Source organism: Cololabis saira, chromosome 19 (genome assembly GCF_033807715.1).
Source record: "Cololabis saira isolate AMF1-May2022 chromosome 19, fColSai1.1, whole genome shotgun sequence".
Classification (NCBI taxonomy): domain Eukaryota; kingdom Metazoa; phylum Chordata; class Actinopteri; order Beloniformes; family Belonidae; genus Cololabis; species Cololabis saira.
The window spans coordinates 11587383-11613912 of record NC_084605.1 but is presented as its reverse complement, the minus strand read 5'-3'; the positions used below and the strand labels follow the sequence as shown (position 1 = coordinate 11613912).

At 42.1% G+C, this 26530-nt stretch overlaps 1 protein-coding gene across 1 annotated transcript; it reads left to right on the top strand.

Moving 5' to 3' along the window:
- The first annotated feature begins 366 nt into the window (after positions 1-366).
- Positions 367-25410, top strand: prr12a (proline rich 12a). The gene is made up of 15 exons (XM_061708938.1): positions 367-1301; positions 3463-3620; positions 4910-5071; positions 6049-10769; positions 13676-13903; positions 14554-15244; positions 16166-16662; positions 17353-17469; positions 17677-17810; positions 18165-18829; positions 18952-19071; positions 20400-20497; positions 20845-20976; positions 22432-22527; positions 24013-25410. The coding sequence occupies exons 1-15, from the start codon at positions 1219-1221 to the stop codon at positions 24145-24147; spliced, it is 8037 nt and encodes a 2678-aa protein (XP_061564922.1). The 5' UTR covers positions 367-1218; the 3' UTR covers positions 24148-25410.
- Positions 25411-26530: the final 1120 nt, after the last annotated feature.

Here is a 26530-nt window from a genome sequence, read left to right as displayed (position 1 = left end):
TTTTTCTGGTGATGACTCTAAATGTTGAAATAGCAGTAAAACCACATTCATTTATGAAATGACATAAGGGATGGAAAGGAGGGATGGCAGTTTTACTGGGGTTTTTATTTCAGAGGGGGATGCAATCCCCCCTCATCCCCCCTCAACTCCAGTACTGGCTATAGTGTAATTTTCATTTTTCATGTGGTATGTGCGAACTACAATCTTGTTTTCCTACTTTGTAACTGGAACGCTGATAACACGTCTGTGACGTCATTCCCAGATCCGAGTTCCGACTTCCGAGGTAAATGGAACGCAGCATAACGCCGTAGCCTACGGCGTAGGCACTGCGTCGATTTAACGCAGAACCATAATTCAGGCTGGAGGACGGCAGGCAGCGGCGAGCCGCCTTCAAAAATGGCGTCTCGGAGGAAAATGAGTAAAAAATATTAAAACGCGGCCTGCTTTCTTCACACTTCCTCGTTAGCTGAAGTGTTTATTTTCCTTTTTTTTGTTGGTATTATTCCCCGTGTGGTTCCTCGTCAACGCTTTTTGTCGAAGGGGGTTTTTAAAGGAGAGAAAAAAGGGGGTAATAAACGCAGCCTGGTTTTTATTTTGATGCGTCGTCGCTGACAGCTTAGCGTCTGCTGCTACCGCGGCTCCGCTGCAGGGGGATGGGGGGGTGATTAGCATGCGAAGAGAGGAAAAAAAAGGAGATTTTCAAATCGGGGACTGCTTTTTCTACGCCGTGGGGAGTGATTGCTACTAAGGATTGCGAGGTTTTCTCGAGTTTTAGCGCTGTAGCTGCCGGTAGCCCGGAGAAAGGGAGGAGGGACGGCGAGGAAGGAAGGACGCGTTCAAGTCAAACGTTTAAAAGCAATCTGCCCATCACCGCATCTTCATCATGACCAGTTTAAGACCAGAGCTGCATTCGTGGGAATGATAAACGTGAAAGGCGCAGGTTAAAGGAGAAAACTGGCTTTTTTTTTGTCTTTTTTTCCTTTTTTTTTGGAGGTGGTTGGATTATAACCCCGCACTCAGACCCCCCTCTTTTTTCATCCAGCTTTCTCCTCCTCCCCACCATTTCTCTTTCAATATGCTGTTTTCCACTCCTGAGGACTTGCTTATGAAACCGGGGAAAATAGCCTGAAAAAACGAGAACGGGAGAGACTGGATTTTTTTTTCCTACATCGTGTCTCGTTGCTTTCATCCTCATCCTCACCACTGTACAACACATAAATGGATAGAAATTACCCGGGAACAGGATTCGGTGATTTGGGCGCAGGAGCAGGATGGAGTTACGACAGAACGGCCAAAGCAAGGTATGGATTCAATTCAGGACAATGTGCATGCATCAGTAACACTTTTGCAGGGAATTATGACCTGTGCAAACACATTACAGCCACTCACTTCACATTTAGCACCATGCAATGCCATTATAGTAGTGCATTGTCATCCAACTAGTTGCATAGTAATAATATTATAAACAGGAATGAATCAGTGTGGGTCGTGGGGGTGGGCGGGGTGGAGAAAGGAAAGGAAAGGAAAGGTTGGGGGGGGGAAATGCATTGAATGTGATTGACAGACAGGGGTTTTTAGGTGGACCTGGTGGGGTGGAGGTGGGGGATGTCTGGAGTGTCCATAGGAATTATTGTTCCCCGTGTGTTGTGTGTGCAGGCCTGCAAACGTTACCATGCATAGATGGATAGATTAAATGCATTGATAAGAACTGCAAAGAGTGCAGACGCAGCAAAGACATCAACAAGATGAGCTGATGCATATTAACTCCAGGGTTAAACATTAATTACACATTCATCAAATAATTGTCACACTGTAAATTAAACCTAAATACTGGCACATTTAGGAAAAACGGATGCACCACTGTTAAAATTAGTATTTTAATGTATTTTTTTTTTTTTTTTTTGGTAGTTGAATTGGTTCCAGCCGTGATCCATATAATTGGTTTTTGGATGGTTTTAGCTGGTTTGTGTTCATTTGCATATTACAGCTGTGCCACTTTCCTTTTGCTTCAAACATGCAATTTTGCTGTTTTGTCTCAAATAATACAATGCAATGAAATAAAATAAATGGCGATGTGAGGAAATGCATGCAGTTGGGTGATGATAAAACACGCCTGGACTGTGTTAGGTAGCTTTGTCTTTTAGCTCTGCTTAGCCTGCGAGCTAACGTTGTCTTGCAGGGAAGTCGCTTGCTTGCGGCCTGCACACGCAAACAACTCTGCTGCTCATAGCTGCACATGTGAGGGTCAAGCAAAGAGTTTAGTCGCTTGATTTGACTCGATAGCCAACACATCCCCCGAGAAATGTCATTTGGATTGAAGGAAACCCGACTAGTTGCTGGTGTTTGCATGCAACTTGAGCGTGCATTCGCGTCAACCTGCAGCATCCAGTTGTTAGCTGCATCACCATGACAATTAGTGCTTACAGACATGTTAATCGCTAGTCTCTGATTTAAATAGAGGAAGTATTATATACTATATATCTTTTTTTTTTAATTGTTTCATTTTAACATGTTCCAGTCGTGCACTTTAGTCAACCGTGGTGCATTTAAACGCAACACTGGCCTGGCCGTTTGGGCCTAGTTTCTGCATTTGTAGCAGAGCTGCAGACTCTGCTGCTGCTGCTAGTGTGCGTGAATCTGGCCACCCAGACACGCATTTCATCCGTCTTTTCTACAGAAATATGATGCATCTGGAAAATAATTTGAGTCCCTTTTCTCTTTTTGGGGGTGCGCAACAAACTTTTGCTTTGCAATTGTTTAAATCGTGTAATGGCTGGGCGTTCCGATGCCATTATAATAATACAATTTTTCAGTTCTTTCATTATTTATTTAATAATTGCATTACTGGCTAGCTTTATTTGCATGTATTGTAATTCATATTCACGTAATGACCAGGGTTGTCATTGTGTAATTGTTAAACAATAAATTAGCTTCAATAGGTTATTGTTTTTTCCCTCCTAAGAAGCAATGGGTTCAATATGGAGGCCAAACTTATTGGTTTGAGTTGAAGTCTAATGTTGGGATTGTTTTAATTGAAGTGCATTTGACTTGCACATCAGAATTTGTGCAGGGAATATTTTAATTAGTCTTTTAATCTAATCAAAGGTCATGTGTGAACTAAGATAAGATAAGATATCCTTTATTTTCTCCCTCAGTGGGGAAACTTATTTTGTTGTCAGCAGTACATTTAGCACACACATATAGGGGAGGGGTAAAAAGACTGAAAAGTCAGAAATAAAAAAATATATAAAAAATACAAAAAGATACGTATAAAATATGTATAAACAGGATATGAACAGTATATACAGTTAAACAGTGCAGAAAAGCAGGTGGAGTGTTGTGAGGTAGATTGGCAGATATTGCACATCTTATTGTCTTATTTATTATAATAGATTACTTTAGTGTTAATGTATTCTGATATTAATGACACTTTCCCAATCCTTGTCTCCCTTTCCTTCCCAGTCTTGTGTATGGGAGTTCCAGATCATCCCACCCTGAGTCTGAGCTCCTTCACCGACAAGCCTATGCCACCCCACACCCTCTGCAGGGCTATGCCACCAATCACCACCCAGGGAGCTCTGGCCAAGGCGGGGCTTGGGGAGCAGCTGGACGGAGTTTGGGTAAGATAAATGTCATACCTTCTGTGTCACCACCATTAGGGGCCCTGGCAATGAATTATTGTGTCTGTTCACACTGGCTCGGGTACATCATTGTCATTGAAAAATGTGCACATTATAGTTCAGATGAGGCAAAGCTCTGGATGCCAAAGCCTGCGGTCGCATTCTTATAGTGCTTTGCTATTTCAATGTGCTTGTAGGTAAAATTTCAACTACTGAAAAAACTGTTACAGCAGAATTCATAGATAAACTTTGATTCTTATTACAATATTTAAAATCCCTCAGCCCCCTTTTAATAGGTTTTCCTTACTCTGTGTTAGGGATGGGCGATATTTTACCGTTCATGATAAACCGTCAAAAAAATTCCTCACGATAAGAATTTGTCATCTCATGGTAAAAACGATAAATTCCCGTTGATCATGTTTTTGTGTAAAGCTGATTTATGGTTCTGTGTTAAATCCACGCACAACATACGTGAAGGAAGGAAGGGAGGAAGGGAGGAAGGAAGGAAGGGAGGAAGGGAAGAAGGAAGGAAGTAAGGAAAGGGGAGAAGGAAAGGAGAAAACAAGGAAAGGAAGAAGGAAGGGAGAAAAGAGGAAGGGAAGAAGGAAGGAGAGAGCAGGAGGAAGGAAGGAAGGAAGGAAGGAAGGAAGGAAGGAAGGAAGGAAGGAAGGAAGGAAGGAAGGAAGGAAAGGGGAGAAGGAAGGTAGAAAACAAGGAAAGGAAGAAGGAAGGGAGAAAAGAGGAAGGGAAGAAGGAAGGAGAGAGAGGAAGGAAGGAAGGAAGGAAGGAAGGAAGGAAGGAAGGAAGGAAGGAAGGAAGGAAGGAAGGAAGGAAGGAAGGAAGGAAGGAAGGAAGGAAGGAAGGAAGGAAAGGGCAAAAGGAAAGGAGGAAGGAAGGGAGAAAAGAGGAAGGGAAGAAGGAAGGAAGGGGAAAAAGGAAGGAAGGAAGGACATGAGCCTGAAAGAAAGAAAGAAAGAAAGAAAGAAAGAAAGAAAGAAAGAAAGAAAGAAAGAAAGAAAGAAAGAAAAATTCCCGTTGATGACGTTTTTGTGTAACAAACATGGCGGATCTGAGAGCGAGATAGATTTATAATTACAAAGGTGGAGTTGAATTGGTATTTTTTTATCGTCATTTTTATCGTTATCGGGATAAATGCCAGAAATTATCGTGATACATTTTTTAGTCCATACCGCCCATCCCTACTCTGTGTGCATTTGTCCAAATGGTGTTTTAACAGTTGTATCACTAGTTAATTCTTCTTTTGTTGTTTCTTGTTTTAATTTCTGAAGGTCTTTCTGGGCTTTTTGACACTGGCCTGCACCACGCCAGCCCCTCTGCCCCGGATGCATCGGTCATGAATCTGATCTCAGCCCTGGAGTCCCGAGGTCCCCAGCCTCCTCCTTCTGCCTCCTCTCTTCTCTCTCAGTTCCGCACACCATCCTGGCAGACAGGTGGGGCCATGCTAGATCCTCCCTGATGTGTTGACATTCAAACAGGCCCAATGTCAATATGACATTTAAGAAAAAGGGAAAAAAAAAAAATAAATGTTTGACTGCATCATTGTTCTGACTAGGAATGGGTGATATTTTACCGTTCACGATATACCGTCAAAAAAATTCCCCACGGTAAGAATTTGTCATCTCGCGGTAAAAACGATAAATTCCCGTTGATGATGTTTTTGTGTAAAGCTGATTTATGGTTCTGCGTTAAATCCACGCACAACGTACGTGAAGGAAGGAAGGAAGGAAGGAAGGAAGGAAGGAAGGAAGGAAGGAAGGAAGGAAGGAAGGAAGGAAGGAAGGAAGGAAGGAAGGAAGGAAGGAAGGAAGGAAGGAAGGAAGGAAGGAAGGAAGGAAGGAAGGAAGGAAGGAAGGAAGGAAGGAAGGAAGGAAGGAAGGAAGGAAGGAAGGAAGGAAGGAAGGAAGGAAGGAAGGAAGGAAGGAAGGAAATGAGCCTGAAAAAAAGAAAGAAAGATGAGCCTGAAAGAAAGAAAGAAAGAAAAAAATTCTCGTTGATGACGTGTTTGTGTAACAAACCTGGCGGAAGGCGGATCTGAGAGCGACTCATTTAATCGGGTTTTATTAATTCAATTTAATTGGTGTAGTTTAGTAGCATTAAGTATTCTTTTAGAGCAGTGATTTGGGGGCTCCAAAGACTGAATGTGTTGATAGATTTATAGTTACAAAGGTGGAGTTGAATTGGTATTTTTTCCATCGTCATTTTTATCGTTATCGGGATAAATGCATCTTAACATCTTACATCTTTTAGTCCATACCGCCCATCCCTAGTTCTGACAGTGTTAATGGCATTCTTTTGCAAATTTAAACATTTAATTAAATACTCATTATTTTACTTTTGCATTCTTATCAAATAGTCTCATTTTGATGACTTTATATGATTTATTGCTATGTCTTCCTCTTCCTAACAGCGATGCACACGCCTGCTCCTCCTGAACTATTCATCTCTGGAGCCCTTCCTGGCTCCGGCTCCTTCCCATCCTCTTCAGCTCTGTCAGCCTATCAACATCCAGCGTCCTTCTCCAGCCGCTCTTTCCCTGCCGCCTCCCTTTCCCTCCAGGACACACCCACATTCAGCCCCACGTCCAATGGCCTTCTCTCCCCACACGATCCCCTAATACACATCAAGGCCCCTTCCCAGTCGAGCCTGGGTTTTGACAGACTCCTGTCCTCGCAGGGTGCTGCCGCCGCCGCCTACAGGGGCAGCCAGGATCCCACGGGTGCCACATCAGCCCAGGCATCATCTGCCCGGCACCTGCAGTCACACCAGTTCAATCTGTTGTCATCACAGCTACAGGATCAATCCTCCCAGCTGTATAATCCCTCAGTGTTTTCCTCAGCCCAGCCACAGCCTCAATCTCAGTCCCAGTCCAACTCGGCTCAGGAGAGGACGGTGCCTCGGCAGGACAGCGTTATCAAGCACTATCAGCGGCCCACCCCATCCCAGTCACAGCTTTCGTCCTCAGCGGCCCATTCTCTCCAGCACTACCTCAGCTGTGGAGGGGCGGGGTACCAGCAGATCGCCACCCACCACAGGCACGCTGGACTTTCTTGCAGTCCACTAGGTGACCAGAGTCCCTCTTCCGACCACAAGCCGGCCTCTCGCACTGAGCAGTACCGGCCGATCATTCAGCCTCCGTATTCATCCTCCTCCTCCTCTTCTTCTTCCTCAGCTGGAAAAGGTACAAAAAGCAGCTCTAGCAGCGGCTACTCTTCTGGAAGTTCTGCATCATCCTCAAGAACTCCTCACACCCCGCCTTCTGCTTCTTCTACTTCTTCCTCCTCCTCCTCCTCCTCCTCTGCCACATCAGGAGCTCATCCTTCAAACTCGATTCCAACCTCCACGTCCAGTGCAGCTCCTTCGCGGCAGCAGCCCCCCCCTCAGCCGGCTCCACCGCCCCCCGCACCTCAACAGCAACAGCCCCCCGCCACTTCCTCGTCAGCTCCTCAGTCTTTACCGAAATCCTGCTTGTCTGGCTATGGCTCTCCTGTGCCCCCAGTCAAGACCCCAACATCTGCTCTTACCGGTCAAACTCCACCCCAACAACAGACACAGTCGTATTCCCCCAATCAGCCTCCGACATCCCACCTAGCTCAGTCTTACGGAGGCTTCAGCTCGCCACAAGCTCAAGACTTGAGTTCTGGCACTGGTGGGAAAGGTTACGGGGGCTTAGGTGGGCGAAGCCAGTCGTACTCCGCTGATATGTACGGAACTGATTCTGCTTATGGATCCCTTCCATCATCGTTAGGCGGAGCTGGGAGCCCGTCGCTCGGCTATGGGGCCCCAGGTCACTCTCCCGCCCTTTTGAGATCAAGTGGGTCGTCGGGAAGTGGCGCATCTGGTGGAGGAAGCAGCAGCGGCACCGGGAGTGGAAACTCCGGGTCGGGAGGAGGAGCGGGGACTAATATGAGCAGTGACAGAGGTGGAGCAGGAAGTGGAGGCTCTTATCATATTCCAGACTCCAGCCCCTCCCCGTCAGGCAACTCAGGCATCATCCGTCCAGGGTTGCACTCCCCAGTGCCCACCTGCCCTACCCAGTCTCCAGGAGGTGCAGGCTCAAATAAATACATCTCCTCTGTCCTCTCACCCCCTTTTCTTGCCTCCCCCCAGGGCTTCCCTGACACCAGAGGCCCTGCCTCCCAACCTCAGTCATATCATTCCACCTCCTCCAAATCAAAGCAGGACACTTCGATGTTAGGAGTGGCCTCGCAGAGATCCCAGGAGGAAGTTGACGATGACGATGAGTTTTTGATTCAACACCTGCTTCAGGCCCAAGCGAGTCCCGGTCCTCAGGCTGCTCATCACCATCCTCAACCGCAGTCCCAGCAGACATCTCAACAGACGCAGCCTCAGTCGCAGTCAGGACCCCCGACCAGCGACTCGGGCAAAGGCATGAGCTACGATATGGGTAAGACCTCTGAAGAGAGGTACCACCCCCAGAGTGTTATACGTACCCACAGTGCGACATCCACCGCCGGAGTGGGAAATGCGGGTTCTGGAGGGTCAATCTCAGGGCTGGACAACCAGCTGGAGATGTCCCTAAAGAAGCAACAGCATCATCATCAACAGCAGCAGCAGCAACAGCAGCAGCAAAGGAACGAGAGATCTGTTGGGAGTAACAGAAGCAATGGTGGAAGAGGCAGCGCTGAACAAGTACACTCCCACCTCCATCACCACGACAGTTTGGGTTCTGTCGTGCACTACGGCCGGGCCGACCCTTACACCCAGCATCCTCTTGCTCCCCAACACTCCTCACACAGTCAACACGTGTCCTCACATTCACAGATGCCGCCACTTTCCCAAATGGATCTCCAAAAGAAGCCGCAGGAGCGTGCGGAAATCCCTTACCCTCGTAAAACACCGGAGCTCCCCCAGCAGCATTCTCAAGCTACCGGGACCCTAATGGACTCTCCCACCGACCAGTCCCGTCAGCCTCCTCACCTGCTCCAGTCGGTGCTGTCGCACACGACCCGAAACAAACTGGAGACTCACCAACAGCACCACAAGATGGACTCGCATCGCCAACACCAACCGCATCAGCAACATCCCAAATTGGATTCCCACCCTCAGCATCAACAGCACCAAAAGATGGACTCCCATCAGCATCAGGCGCACCATAAAATAGATTCTCATTCACAGCATCAGCAGCACCATAAAATGGACTCTCATCCCCAACAACAGCAGCAGCATCCTATAAGCCAGCAGCAAGCTGTGATGGAGAGTGCTGGTGGGAGACTTGGTTCAAGTAAACATCAGAGCCAGTCTCAGTCCCAAACCACCCAGCTCCAGCTTCAGCTGCAGTCCCAGGCTTTGGAGGTGGCGGCGGCTCACTACAATCACGGGCCCCATCAGCACGAACAAAGCCAGGTTAAACAAAGTGCGGTGGTCTCCTCCCTGGACATGCTGGAGCGCTCCCTTTCTCAGAGCTCCAACACGGACGCCGTTGCAGAAGAAAGACGTGGCGGTCCAGGCAGCGCGGGGAGGAGCGGGAGTAGCGGTGAGCGCCACAGACAGCAGGAGCCGCAGAGGCAGCACCCACCTCATCATCAGCCGCAACAAACCCACCTCTCACAGCAACACTCGGCCCCCGAACTCCACTCCTTCCTCACTGAGCCCGACATTGGCCTGTCCACCCCGTCTCACATGCACCATCTTTCACAGCATCACGCACAGCAGCAGCAGCAGCAGCAGCAGCAGCAGCAGCATCCGAGCTCTCAACACCAACAAACTCACTCCCACCACCCTCATCCACAACAACAGCCTCCTCACTCTCACCATATACCCCCACCTTCTTCCTCAGCCCACTCCCAGCCCCAAACTGATCCACAGCAACCACTCTCGAGCCAGCTCACGCCTCAGCAGAACCAGATGGATCAACAGCGGTCGGAGCAGCACCAGTTCGACACCGGCGCCCCGGGGGAGAAAGCAGACCAGAATCAACAGAGTAACCGCTTCGTACCTTTGACTTCGATCTGCTTCCCGGACTCCCTCCTCCAAGATGAGGACCGCTCCTTTTTTCCAGGGATGGAAGACATGTTTTGTGCGGAGGACTACAAGTCGAGCTGCGCGGGCGGTGCAGGACCGGGGCAGGAGGAGATGAACGAAGCGCACACTGGGCGCGAAGGACTGGACGCTATGAAAACTGGACAGAATACGGGAGGAGCCGGGGGAAGTAGCGGACCGAGCTATGACATGATGGGTCACCATGGTGGAGATCAAGGTTATGAACCGTATTGTCATGGTCTGGAGGAACCCAGCAACAACACTATGACTCTGGATCTGGATTCTCTTAAAACTCACGACCTTCCTTCTACCGTCAACACGGAGCAGCTCGGTTTGATACAGTCCCAGGCTCCGGCCATGGGTATGGGACCCAACACAGCCGGTCCCAACAACTCTGGAGGTAAAATGTCTTCCGGGCCTGGAGGACCTAGCTCAGGGACAGGTTCTGGAGGACTCCAGTCTCCAATCTTCTGCTCATCTCGTCCCAAGAAGCTCCTGAAATCCAGCTCTTTCCACCTGTTAAAGGAGCGCAGGGACCCCAACACACTGCCTAAGAAAAGTTACGCTCAAGAATATGAGTTTGAGGACGACGAAGATAAAGCTGACCAGCCAGCTGACATCCGCTTGAACAGCCGCAGGCTGCCCGACCTATTACCAGATTTAGTATCCAGCTGCAGAAAGGGAGGAGGCGGCGGTGGATCACTCAGCCCTTTAATGAGCGACATTGATTTTTACCACTCCTCTGGATACTCGTCTATGGGTTCACACTCCATCCTGCCTCCAGATGGACCCAAGAAGAGAGGGCGAAAGCCCACGAGGCCGAAAAGAGACGGTCCTCCCAGGCCGAGAGGCAGACCTCGTATCCGCCCCATGCCCGAGCCCTACACCCCCCGAGGGATGCTGGGGGATATGGGTGGAGCAGCAGTTGGAGCGGGATTCAACGTAGAGGGTCGAGGTAGGGGAAGGGGCCGTGGAAGCAGGGGTAGAGGAGGAAAGAGGGAGGATATGTACATGGAAATGAGTGGAAAGGAACCAGATCAGATGCACCCTCACCACCTCCATCAGCAGCAGTCGCAGCAGCTCCATCACCAGCCCCAGCAGCAACACGAGCCAATCCCACCTCTCAAGGTTAGTGCTCACTTATCAAACACAGGTCGTAATAAATGGGAAGTATATATTAATTATTGAAGCTTTATGTGTTGGCTTTTTGTAGCCTTTGTACAAAGAAAACATAGAAGCCTGGGGCCGGATTCACAAAACATTCTTAAGAAAAAAAATCTTCTTAAGTGTCATTTTTTTTCTTAAGTTCAGTCTTAAGAAGAAAAAAGAGAAGAAGTCATATTATCCAAAAATGTTCTTAAGTATTTTCTCAACTTTCTTCTTAGGTTTCTTCTTAAGAAAAAAACTTAAGAATAAATGGTATTCTTGAAATAAAAGTTCTCAAATTTGTTCTTGACTTTTTTCTTAACTTTAAGACAACCTTGACCTGTCTTAAAATGTCTTCTGTGAAAAGATAATAATAATAATAATAATAATAATAATAATAATAATAATAATAATAAGCATCTAATATCACCCTTTTCAATATATTAATCTCATCCACCATAACCTTGAAAAGTTCCTACATCTCTTTTTCTCCTTCTCCATGTTTAGTGAGTGACTGACGGTTAAGACACAAACTACCTGTATAAATGTTGTTTGTTGGCGCGTGCAATGCAATGACATATTCTTATTATTATTTTATTATATTCATGTTCTTAAGTAGGAAAAGTAAGAAATTTGTAAGAAATTAAGACGGTTCTTAAGAAAATATTGAATTGCACGTAAGAACTTTCTTATGAACTTCTTAATTTTAGATCTTAAGACATTTCTTAAGATCGTTCTTAAGAACATTTAGGTGAATCCGGCCCCAGGTCTGTAAGTTAAAGAGGATATTAATAGGGAATTGGAGGAGATTCAATAAAATGGGAATGTACATCTTACCTAACTTAATTTAATTAAATATATGGCTGACCTTTTTATTTATTCTTTTGTTTTTTTTACGATTTACCTTTTTCTTTGACATAAACTCGACCACAGACAGGCGATTGTCATCCCTCTCAGAGGGAAGATCTTGTTGCAAGTGAAGTGGTGAGCTGCCTCAGGTTGTTTAAAAGGCCACGTTGTAAATAGGAGACCTAAAGTAATTAAATGAGATGCAGCAGGTGGTATTGGGCCGAGTCACGTTGTAGTTTCTCCCTCTCATGGTAGAGGTCAGTGTTTTTGTCTGTGGGTGTTTTGACAGGTCTGGGTTCTGGGGATCAAATCACTAACTCTTTGGCTGGAGGATGATCACACTTAACTGTTTAGGCGTGACCAGTTTAAAAGCTTTATTTAAACCTCGTCCTCACTGTCATTTCAGTCCCGTGTGTTTTGTTTTTTTGTTTATTTTTCTAAAGACTAAAAGCAGCAACTTTTGCTTTTTAAGAAGTTTGTTCTTGAAATGGTGGGATCTGCACTTATGCTTTTAATGGTGCATTCAGTAACTAATGAAACCTTAAATCTTCATCTTCAAACTGCAAGAAAATGACCTCAAAAAGTCAGATTCAATTTCATTAGTCAAAGTACTGGTGGAAGCATTAACTTCAGTAAACTATATTCTGCTTTAGAGAATTTACTGTTGATAAGGGAAAATAAATAAAAAGACAGGACTCAGCTTCTCACTTACTGGGTACATCAAATGCCGCATCATCAGTAGTTGTGAGTTGATAGAAAGACGGTAAGGCTGAATGATTTGTCTCTGAGCTGGTACTTTGATGAATGAATGAATTGTTTATTTCGGTTACATTACATTATTTGCAATTCAAACTGTGTGTGTGTAAATGACAAAACACTTTCATACAAGTTTACACTCATCAGTTTCACACAAAAAAATAATAATAAACTCTGTAACCGAAAAAGGAATAGGCTGAAGCCAAAGCTTATATTTGCCTACCCTGTACTTTCCAACAGAAAACCCAGATTATCTGCAATATGAAAAGAAAAAAAAAGAGAAATTTCCCTTTTTAAATTGTTCTGCTTAACCAAATTATACTCCAATCATTTAGCATTGTAATCCTTAATTATTTTACTTTTCAATATTTTTTTAAAATTCAACAGAGATTTACACAGTTTCACTTCATCACTAAGTTGATTCCATAATTTGACTCCCAAAAATGAAACACATCTATATTTAACATTAGTCCTCACACGACATCTTTCAAAGACCCACAGCCTTCTTAAATTATAATTTGTTTCTCTTAATTTAAAGAAATGCTGAAAACAAGCAGGAAGGCTATTATTCTTAACTCGAAACAAAATTTCTAATGTTTTTAAATATACAATATCTATGAATTTTAATATGCATGACTCTACAAATAATTTATTAGTAGTGTTGATGAAACATTACCCTGAAGTTCTACAAATCATGACGGCTCATTAAGGCTGGCCCCAAACATTTTCAAAGCTGTATACTGTGCTGTACTTATAGCAATGTAGTAATAATAAGTAATATACAATATGTACTGCCCACTGGTCCAGCAGCTGCTTTAGTACGCTTTAACAGTGGCGTCTTACAATCTGAAGCCACTTTAGTCACTGCTGCACCCCGTGCACCTTCCAGGGTAGTTGCACGTTACGTTATGAGACTTTTCCCAAGAAATAACCAACCATTTAGATAATTATGACATTCTGCAAATTGTGCAATTGTTAACATACTGTATATTTATTGAGTTTGGAAGCTCTTCAGACAGCCGTATGTATGGTTTCCCCTAGACTGCAGGGTTCCTATTAATTGTGCTGATTTACCCTCAGTAAATATTTTTTTTTTCTACTTAGTTGCCCCCTCCTACTTTAACTCCTTTTTTCATATCTATGTTTAGATTTGTCTTGTTTTCAGCAATAGTTAAAAATTAAAAAATGTAATTAAAATAATTAAAAAAAAAGAAATGTTAGGGGCTTTTTTTGGATTTACTATCAGATGCATCACTGTTTTGTTTTTTCTTATTTTCTTTCAGATCAAGTTACCGATTAGTACCCTGTCATCCTCCGATTCTTTGCTGAGGACAGACTCTTTGTCTGGCACCGATCCTGCTTTGTCAGACGGCTCAGTTGGCTCCGCTCCCTCTCTGGGTTTAAGTCCTGGACCACCCTGCAGCACCGAGAGCACCAGAAGCCACGACAAGAACAAACAAAAAAGCCAAATGATAAGCGAAGTAATGGATGACGATGGACTGGAAGAAAGGGTAAAGGCCAGAAAGACCAATTTTACACTGATTTGCTGTATAAAACTGAATTTAAGTGACTATAATTTCAGTTCATAATAGTGTCCGACCGATCAGCCTTTTTTTCGATTATTTCGATCACCGATTAGGGGGAAATCAAAAAGACCGATAGCCGATATCAGCCGATACGATTATTACCCTTTTTTACCTTTTTGGGAGAAAACACATTTCAATACAAGAATTCATTTAAATGAATGGTGAGCAATTTATTGCTAGGAAGGACAGCAATATTCACTTTGCACGGCTCACACATCAAAAGTGCAAATTATGGAACATCAAACAGAACAAGCAGCATTTCAGTTATTAAAAATAACATTAAGTGAATTTTCTCTTTACATAAAATAAAAAAGCTGCCTATAAAAAAATAACAAAAAAGAAAATGCAGTATTTCAGTAAATTTCTTAATTTTTCTTTGAAAAAAAAAAAAAAATCGAAATTATTTATTTTCGATTTTTTTTTTTGGGGGGGGGGGCGATACCGATTATTAATAAAATTATGAATATCGAATTTTTTTCGATATCGATTATCGGTCGCCCACTAGTTCATAACTTGATAGTTGTGGAGATCTCTGTTTTAATGACTCGTGGTTTTTATGTTTATGTTTTTTCCAGGGGGATGAGAGGGATTCTGAGTCTAAGGCTGGTTTTGTCGCTTCATTCTTGGACTTCCTCAAGACGGGGAAGAGACCTCCAGGACTGGACATCTCACCAGGAATGGACCCTGACAATGGCGAAAGCTCCCCTTGTAAAGCAGGAGCTCTACGTCCACTGTCTCCTGCCCCACCTCCCCCGCCGCCGCCTCCGTTCGGCGACGGTGAGGGTAACGGAGGTCTGGCTCTGGGCAACTGTCCCAGCCCCAAGCGCTTAGAAGATGAGCTAAAGAGGAACCTGGAAACCTTGCCATCTTTCTCCTCTGACGAGGAGGATTCAGTGGGAAAGAACCAGGACCTTCAGAAGAGCATTTCCTCTGCCATTTCTGCTCTGTACGACACTCCTCAGCTGACCTCAAACCTCCAGGCCCCGCTGCCTCCTTCACCTCCCCAGCCTCAGTCTCAGCCGGCTCAGGCCCCTCTCACCCCCACACTGCAACCTCCCACTCTCAGTCCACAGCCCACCATGCACACTCCCCACAATCAGCCCCAGTCCAACGAACCAGATATCCTTCAGCCAGAAGAGGGGGACATGGAAGAGAACAAGGAGGAGGAGAATGAGGAGGAAAGAAGCACAGTAGGGGATGAAGACGGTGATATGACAGAGGAGAGGGAACCCCACTTGGAAACTCTGGGTCCCCCTAAACTTGATGGTAATGTATAGTTGTCTCACTGGTCCACTCTAGGGATGGGTGGTATGGACTAAAAAATGTATCACAATAATTTCTGGCATTTATCCCGATAACAATAAAAATGACGATAAAAAAAATACCAATTCAACTCCACCTTTTCAACTATAAATCTATCTCGCTCTCAGATCCGCCATGTTTGTTACACAAAAACATCATCAACGGGAATTTCTTTCTTTCTTTCTTTCTTTCTTTCTTTCTTTCTTTCTTTCTTTCTTTCTTTCTTTCTTTCTTTCTTTCTTTCTTTCTTTCTTTCTTTCTTTCTTTCTTTCTTTCTTTCTTCTTTCTTTCTTTCTTTCTTTCTTTCTTTCTTTCTTTCTTTCTTTCTTTCTTTCTTTCTTTCTTTCTTTCTTTCTTTCTTTCTTTCTTTCTTTCTTTCTTTCTTTCTTTCTTTCTTTCTTTCTTTCTTTCTTTCTTTTTTCTTTTCTGGCTCATTTTCTTTCTTTCTTTCTGGCTCATTTTCTTTCTTTCTTTCTTTTTTCTTTTCTGGCTCATTTTCTTTCTTTCTTTCTTTTCTGGCTCACTTTCTTTCTTTCTTTCTTTCTTTCTTTCTTTCTTTCTGGCTCATTTCTTTCTTTCTTTCTGGCTCATTTCTTTCTTTCTTCCTTCACGTACGTAACGCAGAACCATAAATTCGATTTTACACAAAAACGTCATCAACGGGAATTTATCGTTTTTACCGTGAGATGACAAATTCTTACCGTGGGGGATTTTTTTGACGGTATATCGTGAACGGTAAAATATCACCCATTCCTAGTCCACTCTTATCTCATTTTGTAGCTGATGGATTTTTATTCAGCTTAGTTCCCTTTTTATCTTTGGAAAATGTCCTACCATATCATGAATTTGGTTAAATGTATTTTTCCTGTCTCTTGTTCGTTCCAGATCCCCTTCCAGAGATTCCACCAGAGCCAGCGACTCCTGAACCTCCCTCTGCCCCCCCATCTCCAGCCTCCTCCTCGTCTCCTTCTCACTCTCCACTCCCTCCTCTCTCATTCCCCTCACCGCTACCTCCACCAGAGGAACCCCAAGAGGGTTCCCAGCCTCCCAGCCCCATTGCTCCCACCCTTCCTTCTCCATCACCTCCCCCAACTGTTACTCCTGCCCAGCCTTCCACTCCCCCTCCTCCTGCTCCTGCTCCAGCCTCCCCTCCTCCCCTATCCTCAACTCAAAAGGAGTCTCCCATGCCATCCCCGGAGTCCCCCGCCTCTCCTGAGGAGCCTCCAGCTCCAAAGATCACCTCGCTTCACCTCGCCCAAAAGCAAGAAGATGCTGCCATTGTTGGAGAGAGTGAGGAGGATGAGAGTGAGAGCGGAGGGGAGGGCATCTTCAGAGAAAGGGATGAGTTTGTGGTGCGCGTTGAAGACATTCGAACGCTCAAGGTAATTGTGTGTGAATGTGTAGAGGGCAGCCCTGGTCTGAACTGGTGCATCAAAGAATTAATCCACATATTGCCATACAGACGTTGATAGAAACTGCAAATGCTCCAGTTTAATTTGATGCTAGAGCAAAGAAATAATAAAAGAAAATTAGTGATGCACCGAAATGAAAATTTGTGGCCGAAACTGAAACCGAATAAACACATGGCCGAATACCGAACATGGTTCTTCACAGTTTTTCATTTTTTTCACCATTGCATGAATCAAATAAATTTGATTTAGGCATGCTTTTCAAAGAAAAAAATCTTTTACAAAATTACAAGGTAGAAAATATTTATTGAACATAAAAAACTGAACATTTTTTAATTTCCCAGCATTATGTTGTTTTGGTTCCACCTCCTGGTGAATGATAAGTAAAATTCTTACGTGGTTACTTTTTGGTTGGCCAACGATTTATGTTTGTGGTGGAACAGTTAGGGGAGCGGCCAGTCTATTTCCTTATTTTAAAACGCCGTTATTAATTGTTCGTTTTTTTTCCCACTTATTCCACCGAACACAGAAAGTGTTTTTTTGCCATTTTCGGCCGAACAATTTCGGTTACCGAACAATCGGTGCATCACTAAAGAAAATAATTTCTTTCATTGAATACACGTTATTTATTTTAACTGAACTGTGTGTGGTGTTTGTGCACAGCTGGCTCTGCAGACGGGTCGTGAGCCTCCACCCATCTGGAGGGTGCAGAAAGCTCTGCTTCAGAAGTTTAGCCCAGAGATCAAAGATGGGCAGAGACAATTCTGTGCCACAAGCAACGTGAGTTCATCTAAACCCTCCAGCGCACTAACCTGTAAACGGTCTTGTTTACTTAGAAACTGTTTGGAGGTTTCAACTCTTAACATAAGAAGAAAAAAACCAACAAACTGTAGCCTATGCTTTGTTGTATGGTTGCTGAGCAGATCAGAAGGTCAGAACGGTTTTGCTATGATGCATTTAAGTCTTTATAATCTGTTTCCGCTTTAGTATCTTGGCTACTTTGGAGATGCTAAGAGGCGATACCAGCGAATATACGTAAAGTTTCTGGAGAACGTCAACAAAAAGGACTATGTGAGAGTGTGCTCCCGGAGACCATGGCGCAGAGCCACTCCTGCTCACAGGTACCAGTTGTTTTTCATCTTTAATCTTAAAAAGATTTTAAAAAATAGGTCAGTGACATTACATTTTCACTATTTTTTCACTATTCTTTTCACAATTTTTTTTTTAACAGCTTGTGCTTTTTATTATTTTACTTCTTTTCTTATTCTTACCTATTTGTTATTATGTCTTGCCGCTTTTAATGTCAATGTAAAGCACTTTGAATTACCTTGTGTTGAATTGTGCTATATAAATAAATTTGCCTTGCCTTGCCTATTTCAAGTGAGTCTTGGCAAGTAAAGATAAAACAGTAAAGAAGGGGTTACTGGGTTTATTTTTTGTGTCTTGTTAAAATTGAAGTCCCCTGTGTCTCACAGACGGCAGTCCCTACCCAGAATGGCGTCCCCTCCTGCGACGCAGACACCACCTAAAGTACAGGACAAAGAGGAGAGAGTGACTTCACCAATGCAGCGTGAGCAGAGGGAGAAAACAAAAGCATCGACGACAACAACAAAAGAACCCCGGGAGAGGAAGGAGGCTCCAGCTGCCGTATCAAAAGCCAAGGAGAAGGAGAAGGAGAAAGAGAGGGAAAAGGAGAAACCAGTGCAACCGCAGCAGGAGAAGGTGGAGAAGCGGGTACAGGCGCAGCACGACAAGGTTGAGAAGCGGGTGCAGCCTCAGCAGGAGAAGGTGGAGAAACGGGTACAGGCGCAGCAGGAGAAGGCAGAAAAGCGAGTACAGCTGCAGCAGGACAAGGTGGAGAAACGAGTACAGCAGCAGAAGGTGGAGAAGCGAGTCCACGCGCAGCAGGAGAAGGTAGAAAAGCGCTCCAGTGCTGCAGAACGTGGTAGAACAAAGGAGGACAAGAAAGCTGTGGAGAGGAAGGAGAAGGAAAAGGCTGAGCGACCACCCAAGGCCAAGCCAGCTAAAGTAAAGGCAGAGCCTCCACCCAAAAAGAGAAAGAAGTGGCTCAACGTTCCTTCATCTGTACCTTCATCGTCTGACTCCGACTCATCTGAGGAGGCGGCAAGTGAAAACGAAAGTAAGATGGCATTTTCGATTATCCCTGCTTCCATTTTGACTCGATACATTTTCAAGTTGTACATTTTAAGCATGATAATATTCACTTTGATGGTTTTTAAACTGTAGTTTTTACCCACTTAGTGCCAGTAAAGGGCGGAGTGAACAACCGTGCCATGAGGGAGATGTTCAGGAGCTACGTGGAGATGCTGGTGAGCACGGCTCTGGACCCGGACATGATCCAAGCCCTGGAAGACACAGATGGTAAGACACAGTCTTCCCCTCAGCCATTACTCGCATGAGAAATATCTGTCTAACTTACCTGACTTACCTGTCAGGTAGCATGTTTTCTGCACCTTCAATGCCTGGGCATGACGCAGATCTGTAGAAGTATTCGGATGTTGTTTTAGCACTATACTAGCAATGTACATCCATTGTTTATCCAGCAGAAAAGAGCGGTGAGGATCATTCATAAAACAAATTACAGAGAACACACCAACAGATTATTTATTAATTCAGGAATTATTAAATTTAAAGAAATAGTTGAGTTACAGACATTATTAGTTATGCATAGGGCAAAAAGAAAAGTATTACCAAGTAATCTACAGCAGTTTTTTTTCAAATCCAGAAGTTAAAGGAATACACAAATTTATTTAGGTTCAAAAAAATGTATAAAGATAAAATATTTAAGTTATATGATCATGAATAGGCTGGGACTTAAACAGTATTATTGATATATGTGGTTGGTTTCTATTTAAGTGTATATTTTTGTAAATATTTGTTACATAGACTGTTCTTTTTGTTTTGGTATTTAATAAGGGGCAGGTAACATAAGACTTGTCTTCATCCTGCTCCTTTTCGGTCATGAATGTGTAGATTGATCACCATGCACGAAATAAATAAATAAATAAAGAGTAAAGAGTAGGAAATTAGGGCAGGTAGAGTAAACTGACAAGAGTTGGCTGCCAGGTTTGAGGCCAGCTGGGCAACATTTCCCGAGAATAGGAGAGGATTTGTTGCCTTTTCCACATACACATTTAGATGAATCTTTCAATGGGGTTTATACAGGACTGTCTCAGAAAATTAGAATATTGTGATTTTTTTTTTTTTTGTAATGCAATTACAAAAACAAAAATGTCATACATTCTGGATTCATTACAAATCAACTGAAATATTGCAAGCCTTTTATTATTTTAATATTGCTGATCATGGCTTACAGCTTAAGAAAACTCAAATATCCTATCTAGAAAAATTAGAATATTCTGGGAATCTTAATCTTAAACTGTAAGCCATAATCAGCAATATTAAAATAATAAAAGGCTTGTAATATTTCAGTTGATTTGTAATGAATCCAGAATGTAGGACATTTTTATTTTTTTAATTGCATTACAGAAAATAAAGAACTTTATCACAATATTCTAATTTTCTGAGACAGTCCTGTATGTCCACAAAATAAGGAGTGAGGGAGCGGGGAAAAGCCCTGCGGGTGTACAGCCGACAGAGCTGCCACGACTTTGCCCTTGGTATTAAAATGATTGACAGCTGCATGAGTGATGACTATTGAAACCTCCTTTCGTTTGATTGGCCATCAGATGAGCTCTACCTCCCCCCGATGAGGAAGATTGACAGCATCATAAGCGAGCAGAAGAGGAGGTTGTTGAGGAGAGTCAGCATGAACTCTCCACACCAGGTAAACTGCTCTCACTGTGCTGGTTCCCTTTTCTCTGGTTCTTTTTTCATTTATTTTTTTTATTTTATTCAATAAACTAAAGTAGACAGCAGTTTAATGGCTCAGTGGTGTGCCAGGGAATAACACTAAACTCTGAAATGCTGGAAGTCTTTATTATAAGGGCTTCATCAATAACCTGAAAATGTGATGTTTTCATGTGGATCTAATTATAGCTGATGTATTATATTAGTTTTGCTTTGAGGATATTTTTTTATGTAAAAATGTTGGTAATAAACACTTGCATGAATGTAATTATTGCCTTTTGTGTCTGTTTCTTACTAACTGTTTCTGCCTCTCTTCCTTGACAGGAGGTTCTGCACGCTTACCCCCAAATAATGATCGACCCCCTGGACACCGGGGTGGTGAGGGTGCGGCTGAGCGGCGACGCCTACAACCGCAAGACCCTCAACAGAGTCAAGAAGACCCTACCTAAACCACAGGTAAGTCTGTGACTTAATTACTGCAAGAAAAATGTGTTGCTTTCTTTTCTCCATCTTCACTGGAGGTTCGCACGGGTCCACAGAAGACCGATATTCAGCATATGGAACTCATTTTTGTTAACAAAAAATGCCAGAACTAAATCGGTACCAGACACAGAACTTCTTGCTATTTACAGACGATTCTGATTTTGCATCTGACTTAGTGTAACATTAGCGGTCATCTCTCCTGTGCTTGGCTGCAACACATGTAATATGCCTGCTTTAAATTGTATTTGTGGCGTTTTCAAATAGACTGGGTACATTTGAACCTACATCTACAGATAAGATAAGATAATCCTTTATTTTCTCCCTCAGTGGGGAAACTTCATTTATTTATTCTTTTATTCTTTATTTCATTCAAAAAACAAAACAATTTAATACAAACACAAATACAAATGTTCCTAACTTATGAATGAAAAGGGAGCAGAAAGAAGAAGAATCTTATCTGATCTGCCCCTTTCACAAATAACATAAATTAATAATAATTAAAAAAACAAAAAACTAAGTGAATAAAAACAACTAAAATAAAATTAAAATAACATTAAATAAAATTACCACCGCCTACGGGTATGTCAATCAAACTCAATATTTTTCGTTATATCTCCTTAACATACAGGCTTTAATTGTTCTTTTGAATGTAATGTTTGATTTGGATTCTTTGTTTTCTTTGTTCAGATTGTTCCATAAATTGATTCCTTTCACAGAAACACAACGTTCCATCAATTTTGTCCTGCATCTTGGTTTTATAAAAATCTCTGTTCCTTTTAAGTTATACTTGCTTTTTCTTTTTTCAAATCTTTTCTGAATGTTGATTGGTAAAGTTTTTTTATGAGCTTTAAACATAATTTGCAGAATACTATGGTCTACTAGTTCATGAAATTTCAATAAATTTAACTGAAGGAAGTTATTAAACTTATTTTGTTGGCAGCAGTACACTTAGCACACACATGCAGGGGAGGGGTAAAAAGAGACTAAAAAAAATAAAAAATATATATAAAATATGTATAATTACAGAAATATGAGCAGTATATACAGGAGATTGAAAGAAAAGAAACAGTGCAAAGAAAAAAGCAGGTAGAGTGTGTGTGAGGTAGACAGGTTTGCTGACACCTGTGGAACGCCTTTAAACTTTGAACCGGTGTTTTCTGACATTTATAGATAAAAAAGAAAAAAGAAAAACTACAACCTGGTTAAGGAGGAAATAAAACTGAAACCACAACTCTGAAAAAAATGATCCCTTACAGTAAAGGCGGGTGGGGGCCCGCAACAGCTGCAAGTTTCCAAATCTGCTATACTTTGGCAGCGGTTAATGCCAGATTGATTTTATTTTATGTTTTATGTCTCGTTTTCACATTTTGTTTTCTTAAATTCATTTAAATAAAATTGAGTTGTCCTAATGGAATGTCTTTCTTATAGGACTTTAAGCTTTCATCAGAGATGTACCGGATCTACAGTCTTTACCACTCCCTACATCACTATAAATACCACACCTTCTTACAGTGCAAGAAAGAGGTAAGCGTGTCCTTAAGTACCGTAGCCTGGCCCGCCAGACGCACTCACATGTGTAAGACGTCTCCCTTTGGAAACGGGTCCGTTACCCCTCCCTTTCACAGCCACTTCCAGCACCACAGAACGTACTGAACCAATCACAGCGGGGTGCTGGTGGGCTTCATGTGGGGATTCATACAGGGGCGTCCAAGTGATTTGTGGGCAGAAATCTTTAAGAAAAAATTCCTCTCGTTGTCTTTTTAGCCTCTTTCCCAACATAAATATGACAGCTGTGGTACATGGTTTGGTATTACTTTTACATAGATTCCACCACATGTAGCATAGTGATGTATTTTTGGTGGACAAAAATGTAAAGAAATGAATACACATTAAGTCCGGATCAACAGAAGAGCAACAATGAAATGACAACATGTGTGGCTACATTAGGAATGGGTGATATTTTACCGTTCACGATAAACCGTCAAAAAAATTCCCCATGGTAAGAATTTGTCATCTCGCAGTAAAAACGATAAATTCCCGTTGATGACGTTTTTGTGTAAAGCTGATTTATGGTTCTGCGTTAAATCCACGCACAACGTACATGAAGGAAGGAAGGAAGGAAATGAGCAAGAAAGAAAGAAAGAAAGATAGATAAATTCCCATTGATGAGGTTTTTGTGTAACAAACATGGCGGATCTGAGTCATTCCAGTTTTGCAGTACAGGTGTAACTCATTTAATTGGTTTTTATCAATTACATTTAATTGGTGTAGTTTAGTAGCATTTAGTATTCTTTTAGAGCAGTGTTTTGGGGGCTCCAAAGACTGAATGTGGTGATAGATTTATAGTTACAAAGGTGGAGTTGAATTGGTATTTTTTTTATCGTCATTTTTATCGCTATCGGGATAAATGCCAGAAATTATCTTGATACATTTTTTTAGTCCATACCGCCCATCCCTAGGCTGCATCATGCAGTAAGAAAGTTATCTTTCATCAAGCTCAAAGCCTTTTTGACAGCACAAAATCTCTACTGTTACCATGGGAACTAAAGAACATCAGCCAATAGACCATTTTCTGATTTTATCATTATTCAAAAAGGGATGTAGTCACTGAAATCTGACTGTCATGTTTCGGATCAACTGCTTTTAACTAAACAATCCAAGTTTATGTTAAATAAAAAGTAATTATTTAGTAAAAAGCAAGGCTTTAACATCAAGGATCAGTAAGTGTAAATTATAATAAAACACAAACCTTGCCTATTTACTGGGAATATGCTGAAAGAAACAGACACAGGGGTGTAATTTTAGAATTACTGCAGGTCCAGGGGATTTTAGTCAGGTGTGAAAAGTACGTAGGACTCACTCCTTAAACTGAAGAGGAGTAAAATTATGTCTGTAAATGCTTAAATTGTGCGTTATTGATGCAATTCCATCATTTTTTGAGCACGAGTTTCCACGTTCTCTCTTTTTAGCCTGGTCACAGTTGCTCTTGTTTTCTTCTCACTTCTCCAGACCAACACCATCGAGCAGGCGGCCGAGGATCCGGGCCAAGAGGAGGTGGTACAACAGTGCATGGCCAACCAGAGCTGGCTGGACACCCTCTTTAGCTCCTTCATTGAGCTGCTCACACTCAGCACCAAAGCTTGAGTGACTTGTGTTAAAGGACAGAAAGGTTTAAGTAAGAATATTTAAAAAAAAAACAAGACTTTAAAGAAAATACAAAAACCGAAAGAAAATGGATCCCATTGTACAGCCCTCTGACGCTCTTCAAGTCTCTTAAGATCCGAGGATGAATTTTTAAGTCCCTCAACGAACACAAGAAGGGTCTGTTGATATGACCTCGGACACTGGCTTCTGGATTTCTTGGGGTTCTTTCTGGTTCTCGTTGTTGATCAAAGACTAAAGAAATGTATTACTTTGTGAGAAAGGTGACCCCACTGGACCGCGGGTCACTGGAGGCTAAAGGAGGAATTTACCATTGGTGAAAAGGGAGAGACACAAAACGGGATGAAGAGGAGGAGCCAAAAACACCAAGTAAAAACGGAGGAGCCGCCGAAATGTTATTAACTGTGTCAAAAAGACAATTGTTCAAAGAGAAACTATTACCGCTTAGTTTTTACATAAATTATTTTTTTGAAAAGACTAACATCAGCTGTTGGCTTTTGAAAAGCGTGGAAGAGGGTGAGAATGCTTTTTAAATTGCGTGTAGTGTGCCGTGAGCAGTGTGACCATGGACTCGTCCACGAGTAGAAATACATTAAAAAGTGTTAATAAATGCTCCCTCGCTCCGTCATCCTGTGCTATGTGTAGGGCGGCACCAGTCAGCTGTGTGATAATATATAAACACATTTTTATTATTTATATGAGGAGGTTTTTAACTTAAACTCTCACAAGCGCTGGTTTGCTGCCCTAACATTTTAGAATACCTTTTTATTTTTCACAGGATCAGTATACAATCATAACCCACATATCCAAGTCGTCTTCCCTTCTATACAAAAGAACAGACGTTGAGACAGAAATATTGTATTAAATATAGTGGGTGTAAAATAAACAAAAAAGGAAGAAAAGAAAAAAAAGGAGAATGGCAAAATCTATTTGAAACTTAACATTGTCGTGCTTCAGTTCAATCATCAGTCATGCAGGTGCAAAGAAAAAGAACTATCCCTTTCCCATGTGGGAAGGAGTATAAATAGGTAATATTTAAAGAGGAAATAGTCATTTCATTTTTATCATTTTGATGTCTGTGCATACTATGACTTATTTTGAAAACAATCTAATTTTCCATAAAAAAGGAAAAAAAAGATGTGTAAATATTGTACAGTTCTTGATGAAATTCTTTGTCCTTCTGTACATTAACTCTCCTGTATTTGAGAAACAAATAAAATCTACAAAGAACAATTGGTTTCATTTCCCCACTGTGTGTCCATGTGGAGCCCTGCATATTTTTATGACGACAAAGATCAAAAATGTTTGCCTGGTCCCAGCTGATTTTGGTTAGTTGTTTTTCTGACCTGCTTTTGAGCAGCACTAAGCATTAGTTTTCAGTTGATACTAAAGTATTTTTCTCTCGTTGTCTAACGACTTGAGTATATTAAGAATTTGGTGCACAAAACCCCAAACTTTGGTATTGTATTCTTATCAAGAATACAATTCAGGCATAGTTGATGCTGATATGAAGGACATCTATCATGTTTTCATGAAATAGTGGGAGCAGATCTGCTTTCAGTAGTATTTAACAAATTAATGTTGGGAAATGTATTACGTAGTCATGTATTGTAGTACTCGAGTTGTAAAAAACAATCAGGGGGGATGGTGGATTTTATCATATGGGGACAGATAATTTGTGCTGATTACAAATAATATAATATATTACAAATAACGGCACTGACCAAAACACCTGCAGAAATACTATAGGAATGACATAGCAGCAGTTAAATGCAGCCTTCTGTAAGCTTTAAATATCCACTGGGCTTACATCAAATACATCAAAACACAACAATAAAAAAACAGTTTTCTGAACTTATCAATATGACTCTGTCCTTCACAGGATAAGTAGAATGGATCACTCCAAAAACTCAAAATCTTAACAAGAATATTTGTCTTATTTCTAGTTAAAATGTCTCATTTTAGTAAAAAACTCTCATTACACTTAAAATAAGACTCATCACTGTAAAAAAAAAAAACAATTTTCACCTGTTTCAAGTAGATTTTTACTTGAAATAAGTAGAAAATCTGCCATGGGAACAAGATTTTTTTGCTTGTAATAAGAAGATAAATCCCACCGGCAGATTTTCCTACTTATTTCAAGTGAAAGTTTACTTGAAACAGGTGAAAATTGTCAAATAAGTTATTTTTCTGGTGACGACTCTAAATGTTGAAATAGCAGTAATACCACATTCATTGATGAAATTACATAAGGGATGGAAAGGGCGGATGGAAGTTATACAGGTGGGATTTTGACCGTTTTTATTTCAGGGGGGGATGCCATCCCTCATCATTGGAAAAAAACAACAATTTTCACCTGTTTCAA

Coding starts and splice junctions, on each gene's coding strand:
- prr12a (XM_061708938.1), top strand. CDS start 1,219: ATGGATAGAAATTACCCGGGAACAGGATTCGGTGATTTGGGCGCAGGA. Junction 17,470..17,676: donor AATTCTGTGCCACAAGCAAC/GTGAGTTCATCT, acceptor TTTCCGCTTTAG/TATCTTGGCTACTTTGGAGA. Junction 19,072..20,399: donor AGCCCTGGAAGACACAGATG/GTAAGACACAGT, acceptor ATTGGCCATCAG/ATGAGCTCTACCTCCCCCCG.